The 8,640-nt window shown below is 50.2% G+C and overlaps 1 protein-coding gene across 1 annotated transcript in view; it reads right to left on the reverse strand.

The window, feature by feature from the left end:
* Nucleotides 1-6,330: 6,330 nt before the first annotated feature.
* Nucleotides 6,331-8,640, reverse strand: part of ZNF282 (zinc finger protein 282) — a 24,138-nt gene continuing 21,828 nt past the window's right edge. Inside the window, exon 9 of the mRNA XM_032840272.1 lies at nt 6,331-8,596. Coding sequence (XP_032696163.1) covers nt 7,997-8,596 — 600 coding nt within the window. The 3' untranslated portion in view covers nt 6,331-7,996. The remainder of the gene's footprint in view (nt 8,597-8,640) is intronic.

An 8,640-nucleotide genomic window follows, 5' to 3' on the forward strand; every position in this document is an offset into this window, starting at 1 on the left:
GCAGGTCAGGCTGATACAAACAACCAGTCCATCCCCTGGAAATGAGTAAACGGATGCTCCGGCTTATCCATCAGTTTCTTGAGCATCACTGTGATTCAGCACCCCGACTCTGAGCCTGGAACAGTGTGAAAACATTTAGATCAAATTTCCAGTGTGCAAAGGAGGCAGCACTAGGCACTGTCTGAATCTCACAGGCTTGCAGAGATGGTGTGCATGCTGCTTTAGGAAGTGGAGCCCAGGATGGGGGAAATAGGTGAAGGGGGTTAAGAGCACACTTATCTTTTTTTTTTTAAGCCTTTTTTAAGAAGATTTAATTAATTTATTTATTTGACAGAAAGATCACAAGTAGGCAGAGAAGCAGGCGGAGAGAGAGGAGGAAGCAGGCTCCCCGCTGACAGAGAGCCCAATGCGGGGCTCAATGCAGGGATCAATCCCAGGACCCTGGCATCATGACCTGAGCCGAAGGCAGAGGCTTTAACCCACTGAGCCACCCAGGCGCCCCTAGAGCACACTTATCTTGATGAGCACTGAGTAATACAGGGAACTGTTGAATTACTGGGGGAAAAAAAAAGATAAAAAAAGAAACCATTTTTTCAAATTGCAAATGTTTTAAAACTTGGGGCAAAATAATAGTGTCTACATTGATGTCGAGAGAGAGAGAAAGAAAGGGAGAAAGAGAGAAAGAGAAAAGCAAGACCACTGGTCTCTCCCACTTACTAGATGTGGGCAAGTCATTAACTTCTTGGCGCCTCCATTTCCTCATTACTAGTGAGTAACAGTAACAGCTCATACCTCACAGAGTTGTGCAGATTAAAAGAGTACGTTCGAGTGCTTAGAAAGTGCCTGTCAGGTGCAGAGTTCGAAAAGTGCTCCTGATCACTACAGTTTTCTGTGTTCTGGCTCCTTCCCTCACTAAGTAGTGTGACCTCTGCTTCCGTGTCTTCCCACTGAGAACACAAACATCATATCCTTGGGTTGTTGATGGGATTAAGAGAACACACACACGTAAGTAAAGCGCTTGTGTCACTGAATGCCTGGTGTGTAGCAAGCACTCTATGAGCAGCGACTTTTCATTTGGGTATGTTTTTGCTGTGACAATGTCCAAGCCTTGAGCTGCGATGAATTCACCAATAGAAACGTCACCTTGTTGTGTCTCTTAGAAGCTTTCCATTCCTTTCCCAATGACACTAAGATCGTGACACAGGTCTTTAAATAAACTTGTAAATATGACTCATAATTATTCCTATTATGGCCGTGGTATTAAGGGACTCGAGAAAATGTACTTAGTACTTGTAATCTGTCATCTGTGTGTCATCTGTGTGACACGCAGAGCTGAAACTGACCTTAGATGTCATCTCACCCACATCTTTGTTTCTAGTGAGAGAAAAAAGTATCCTTTGACTCACATACAGTACAAATTAAGTTTCAAATAGTGCTTTAGGAGAACCTGAGTGGTTCAGTCCTTAAGCGTCTGCCTTTGGCTCAGGGATCGAGCCCCGCATCAGGCTCTTTGTTCCGTGGGAAGCCTGCTTCTCCCTCTCCCACTGCCCCTGCTTATGTTCCCTCTCATTGTGTCTCTCTCTGCCAAATAAATAAAGAAAATCTTTAAAAAATAAATTAAATAAAATAATGCTTTAAAAATATTTCTCTGGATGCCTGAGTGGCTCAGTAGGTTAAGCCACTGCCTTTGGCTCAGGTCCTGATCCGAGGGTCCTCGGATCGAGTCCCGCATAGGGGCTCCTTGCTCAGCGGGGAGCCTGCTTCTCTCTCTGCCTCTGCCTGCCACTCTGCCTGCTTGTGCGCACTCTCTATGACAAATTAAAAAAAAAATATTTAAAATTATTTCTCTTGTTCTTTAAATGTTCTCTTGTGCATATGACTTCTAGCATACATATTAACATACATGTAATGTTATGTCCAAACATTATTTTACTCGAGAAAGTTATAGACCGTGACTTTATCCCACTTAGTTGAGACACTTTCTATTCTGTTCCCCTTATTATCCTGCAAGCCTCTAGCTGGCAGAGACCAGGTCTGTCATGCTCCTTCTCTCACATAAAGAACCTCCTGGGGAGCACACCCCCCAGGCCTCCAGGTCACCGTGACTCCTAGAATGAATCCATCTCGGTTCAAGCTGCACAGCACCCCCACCCCCCATATATGTACGCATATATGGACGCGGTGGACACTTAACACACACAGCATGTCCACAGGTGGTGGACATCTGTTAGTTTTGTCAACCTTGCACTTTTCCCTTCTTCTGGGCATAGATACACCTCTTCCTCTTTGGGGACAGCCCCTCCCTAGGCTCTAGCCATGTATTTGGAATGGGTACTGCCATCTTGTTTCGTAACAATGGCAGCCAGGTCACAGTGACTGTGCAAGGGTGGGCATTTGACTCAAGCCAGTCCGGTCATACCACCCTAGTCTCCTGGCCACAGTAATTGACCCAGGGGTGGGCATATGACTTAAGCTGGACCAATCAGAGCTCTTCCCTGGGATCATTTATTTATTAAATATTTTTATTTACTTATTTGACAAAGAGAGCAAAAGAGCACAAGCAGGGGGGAACAGTAGAGGGAGAGGGAGAAGCAGGCTCCCTGCTGAGCAGAGAGCCAGATGTGGGGCTCAATCCCAGGACCCCAGGATCATGACTTGAGCTGAAGGCAGATGCTCAACCATCTGAGCCAAGAGGAGCCCCTCCCTGGGATCTTTCTAATTAGACCTGAGGGGACAGGTTAATTTCCTTTGTGGTAAAGCTATAAATGTATGGGTCAGGAACAGTCTTGCCCCATTTCTTGGAGTAAGTTGGTTTGAGAAAATGATTCCAACGTAAAGGAGCAGAGATGAGAGACACATTTTTGTCTCTGTCCAGGATTGTTCTTTCAACTGTTCCTCTGAATCCGTGAAGGATTCTGGCTTCCTTCCAGAAACTTCCCCTTTCTCCATAGTTGACTAGTCAGCTTCAGCTAGAAGGACTAGGTGACTGGGTGACGAGTTTTTTTTGTTGTTTTGTTTTTTTCTTCGGCACATCCTTTTATCCACTTGGAATTTTGAATGTATTATTGTAAAATCTATTTGAAACTCCATGCATGGCTTAAAACCTGATGCAGAATTCCTCTTGGGGTTCGAACAGCACTTTGTTTTGCAATAGAGTTCTACTGGCCACTTTAATTGTGGAAAAACAGGCCCTAGGGAATGGCTTGGAAGGCAGAAGTTGAAGAAAGATAAAACTAAATTGCTCTCCATTATAAACTAGGATTTGGGGATTCCCTTGGATACTTTGGGAGGGAGGGCATGAGACCTCAGAAAGGGGGAAGAGAGCTACTCCTTAGAAAGGCAGGTAAGATACAAGATCAAGAATGGGAGCTGGTGAATTTTGAGAAATTCCTGATGGTGAAAATTGTTCACAGTCTTTTAAGAATAGAGATAGTACATTATTATATGTCTAATTTTGGGTCGTTTGCTGTGCTAGGCTGAGATGAGACCCTTTGTATAGTCTCCAAAGGATAAAAGTCTACTACACACAAAATCTTACCTAGGGAAAGCAAAGATGAAGAGCTGTCTGGGTTAATGCAGAGCTGAGAGCAGGCCAGCAGCAGGAACGCAGACATATGTCAATTTGTGAATCCAGGAAGCATAAGCTAACAAAGGAAAACGAACCTGTCCTCACCCCCACATCCCTGACACATGGGGCAGGGGATCCTGCTTGGGGACTCAAGTCATTTTATGGTCAAAGGATATTGGCCCCATAGGGATGGAAGTTGTGGGGACCCCCGGGTAACCAACATGGGTTTTCACTTCTAAGACTGGATATGGTGTCCCCCTTGAATCTTGAATGGGATACATATCAAAGGCAGTTTTCTCTTTTAACAGAATGAAACCTGCAGAAATTACTATGCTGGGGTAGGATGCTGGTTTAAAATACGTATCAAGAGATCTGAATAGAGGTTCTCAACCTCTAGGACACAGTGCCAGCATCACACTAGAAGATTCTTATGGAAGGGGACCTATGGGAGCCTCACAGGTTGGTGTGGGCCGGGAGAGGGGTCTGAGACTCTCACACCCAAGATCCCTCTTCTCAAGAATTACTCTTCTAGGGGCACCAGGGTGGCTGTCGGTTAAGCGTCTGCCTTTAGTGCAAGTTATGATCCCACGGTCCTCGGATCCAGTCCTATGTCAGCTTCCCTCCTCATGCTCTCTCTTGCAGTCTCTCTTGCTAAGTAAATAAAATCTTTTTTTTTTTTTTTAAGATTTTATTTATTTATTTGACAGACAGAGATCACAAGAAGGCAGAGAGGCAGGCAGAGAGAGGAGGAAGCAGGCTCCCCACCGAGCAGAGAACCGGATGTGGAGCTTGATTCCAGGACCCTGAGATCATGACCTGAGCTGAAGGCAGAGGCTTAACCCACTGAGCTACCCAGGCACCCCTAAATAAAATCTTAAAAAAAAAAATTACTCTTTTAGAAATAGCCCTCCACAATGTCTCTGAGTCAGTGGCAGACGGAATGGCAGCCATGGCCTTCCCCAAATGGTCCTATTCAGGGCCCCAAGCTGGTATGATGCTCCGTTGCATGATTTTCCAACAATCAGATAAACCAATACCATTAACTATCATCATAGGCTGGTTCGTCTTGAGCCCAGTGTGATATTCCCTCCTTCCCCTTACTCTCCAACATCCAACATTCTGGGACCAGATCTGAGAGAGCCAGTTATGGTGCCCAAAGCCTTGATTATAAGAGAATTGGTCCCTTGTCATTTCTCATTTTCAGTGGTGTCTAGCTTAAACTTGCTGTCTCAAGATTTCCATTTTCATTCCTTCTGACCTCTTAGAGCTATACACTCTGGGCATCTGAAGATTTTTTTAGGGCTGCCTGGTTGGCTCAGTTGGTTCATTGTCTGCCTTCGGCTCAGGTCATAGTTCCAGGGTCCTGGAATCAAGCTCACGTCCCCAGCTCAGTGGGGAGCCTGCTTCTCCCTCTCCTGGCTGCTTGTGCTCCCTCTCTTGGTATCTCTTTCAAAAAAATAAAATCTTAAAAAAAAAAAAAAGTTTTTAATCTCTACAACCCAATGTGGGGCTCGAACCCACAATCAAGGGTCACATGCTCTTCCAACTGAGCCAGTCAGGCACCCCTAGGCTTCTAAAAAGAGTCCTAAGGGGGCTCTGATGGATCTGTGGCACAGCAGATCCCAGGCTAATTGATAGCCTAAGGAATAGTCTTGGCATTCAAGGCCTTCCGTGGCCTGGCCTTGACTCACCTTGAAACTACATCGCCTACAACTTTCTCACATCCTGAGTATGACCAGGCCAGTCTCCTGTCTTACAACCCCAATTCCTGCCTCCCTGCCAAGTATCATCTTCATCACAGATTGCTTCTGGCCTCCTCCCCCCACAACCCCATCCAACTCATCCTCCAAGCCTTGACTTCTCCAGTTCTGGAAGGACATACAAAAAACTCTTAGCAGTGGATATCTCTCAACAGGGAGTCTGGTAGGAAAGAGTTTTACTCTTGTGTTTGTTTTTTTTTTTTTTTACCATTTAAATTTTTACTGCATGCATTTTTTAAATTAAAATAGTTAACTTTAATTAACACATTATCAGAAGGAAAATAAAAATCCACCTTCAAAGCAGGACCCTTGACCTTTGTCCTGCTTCAGTAAGTGGACTCCAGGGTCCACACTGAGGACCCCTGCTGCCTGGTAGAGGTCCACACCAAGTGCTACCACCTCTGATCAGCTCCAGGAGTGGAGCTCAGTCTAGGACAAGCCCAAGGCCAGTGCCGGGGGCGCTGGGGTGTCTCCTGGTGTAGCCAAGGGACACTTGGTGCAGTGGCATCTACCGGACCAGAATGTGGGAACCAGACGGCCTGGGCCCTCTCACTGGCTCAGTCACTAACCCTCTTTGGGAATCAGCTCCTTGAGGTTAAAATAAAGGGAGGGACTCCAGCTACGCGTTCAGGTGTTCCAAACCCATGTCTCAAATGGGATTTCTCCCCCTTCACGCTCTCAACAGCCACAAAAATAAATTAATTTTAAAAATCTAAAAAAAAATTGTTGGTCTTATTCTCCACGATTTATATTATCAAAATATCAATTTCCTGCATATACTTTTTAAAGCAGAATACTGCCTCCTCCCAACCAAAACACTGGACGAGAGTGTTCTCTTCTGCTCTAAAACAAACAAACAAACAAACAAACAAAAAAACAAAATAAAACTCCACTGAATTTGTCTGTTTAACTTCTCAACTCTTCTTAGAAAGCAGAAGGAAAAAAAAAATCCCAGTTCGTTGGATTCCGTGTCTCTAAGGAGCCACACTGCGGAACCCCTTGGCCTTGTGAAAATGCAGTCTGCAATCTGGACACCGTTTATTTAGTTTCGAGAATTCCCTTTGCATGGCAAAAAGGGGTCTGAGGAAAGCAGAGCGGCGCAGATGAGGGGAAGGGTGGAAGCGGAACGCTGGCGAACGTGGTGCCGGCTGCCGGCTGCCCACGGTGCTCCCTGAACTGGGAGAGAAGCAGGATCGACGGGAGGAGCAGGAAAAGTCATTCTTGACACAAACAAGGGTGTCGGGGCGCGGCACCCCATCCCAGTGCCTGGTCATGCAAGATGCAGAAATGGAGACCGTGGCCCCTCAGGACCACGGAGTGGATGCACCAGCTCAAGGGAGTCCTTTGGGCGCCTTCCCGAGGCGCCTGCAGGGCCTGGGGCCGAGTGGGGTCTGTGTCCATGTCCTTGAGCATGGTCAGCGAACAGATAGCACCAGTGGGGAGGCTCAGGGCAGGAGACTGAGGCTCTCAGACTCTAGCACCCATTTGCCCAGCCCTCCTGGGAAGAGACTCACTTCCTGTGACGGCTGCTCCGGCAGCAGGAGCCCCTCCCTCACCCCTTTGCCCTGGGGAAACTGGAATAAATCGACAAAGTGAGGTCTGACCCAGGGCAACAGCTGCCTCTGGAGGGCCGGGTCACTACTGGGCAGTGACAAGATGCTGCACCAGATTGAAGGACTGGAGGTGGGAAGGACTGGCTGGGGGAGGGGACCTGCCGCCTGGGAATGCCTACACGGGAAGAGCCTTTCAGATGCACGACCCAGGGCATTGTGTAGCTGATGGGTTCCCCAACCCCCAGAAACCCCGGGAGTTGGCCCCCTGCTGCTTTCTGAGTCTGGGGAGGAACCGGAGAGAGAAACCGAGAGAGGCCAGGCCGAGAAGCCTCTCAGCCATGGGAGGTAGGCAGTGTGTGTGGTGGGGGGACACTGCACTGGGGTCAGGAGCCCTGGTCCCAGCCCTGCGGCTCTCTTCTTGTGTGATCCCGGTAAAGCAGCCACCTGGGCCTCTTTTCTCAGTAGGGACAATCCTACCCCTCAGAGGGACAGGCTAAGGGTGAGAACGGATAACGGATAGAAAACACGTTAAAAAAGTACAAAGCGCTATTAGAACTCGAGGCAGTGCTGTCATCAGAGATGGTACGTACCCCTTAGCTCATCCCTCACCTCCCGTCACACTTCTGCTTCCTTATTCAGCCTCTCTTAACCTTAGGACCTTATTTATCTCAGAGGGCTTCTGAGACTGCCTAGTTGCTTCCCCCGATCACCAACTGTGACTCCAGGGGCGGAACTGGACAAAGTGAGGTCTGACCCAGGGCACGCTAGGTGGCGAGGCGTCCGAGGGGGCTGCCCCAAGCCTCTCGCCTCCTCACTGTCCGTTCTGGCACCTTCCCTGGTGGAAAGACACTCAGCAGGCCCCTTGGATCACCCCCACGAGACGAGCTGGCCATCCATCCATTCAGGCCGGACAGATCTAGGGGACCCCTGTCCGACCCTCGGGGGACCCTGTCTGGAGTGCAATCCCTCTTCCCAATTTCCAGCAGGTGGCAGGTGGAGGGAGGGAAGGCGCGCCGAGAGAACCAGGGGCAGGATCAGGGGTGCTCTGGCCACCTCCCAGGCCCGCTCCCCCAGCCCCGCTCCGGCCTCGGGCCCTCCCCTCCCCCAGCCCAGCCCTAGTCGTGCTCGGGCGGCGCCTGGAGAGGCCGAGGGGCACCGAGCCCCGGGCCGCCGCTGTGCACGCGCAGGTGGTCCTTGAGCGACTCCTTGTAGCGGAAGCTCTTGCCGCACTCGCCGCACGTGTAGGGCCGCTCGCCCGTGTGGATGCGCTGGTGCTTGAGCAGGTTCTGCTTGCGGATGAAGCTCTTGCCGCAGAGCGCGCACTGGAAGGGCCGCTCGCCCGTGTGCAGCCGCTGGTGGTTCTGCAGGTGCTCCTTGCGGCTGTAGGTCTTCTCGCACTCGGAGCACTTGTAGGGCCGCTCGCCGCGGTGCGTCATCTGGTGGCGGATGAGGCCCGAGTGGCAGTTGAAGCTCTTCTCGCACTCGGCGCACTCGTACGGCCGCTCCTTCGTGTGGCTGCGGTGGTGAATGATGAGGCTCTTGCGGACGCCGAAGCTCTTGCCGCACTCGGGGCATGAGTAGGGCTTGCTGCGCGCGCCGTGCAGGAGCAGGCTCCGCCGCAGGCCGCCCGGGCAGCAGCTGCCACAGCCGCCGCCGCCGCCGCCCCCGCCCCCGGGGCCCCCGCCCGCGCCGCCGCCGCCGCCCGCGCCCCCCGCCTGCGGCCCCGCCCGCGCCCCGCTCCCCGGCCAGCGCGGGGAAG

The sequence above is a fragment of the Lontra canadensis genome, unplaced genomic scaffold, assembly GCF_010015895.1.
Source record: "Lontra canadensis isolate GAN:19392208 unplaced genomic scaffold, GSC_riverotter_1.0 scaffold111, whole genome shotgun sequence".
In the NCBI taxonomy this organism is placed as follows: Eukaryota; Metazoa; Chordata; class Mammalia; order Carnivora; family Mustelidae; genus Lontra; species Lontra canadensis.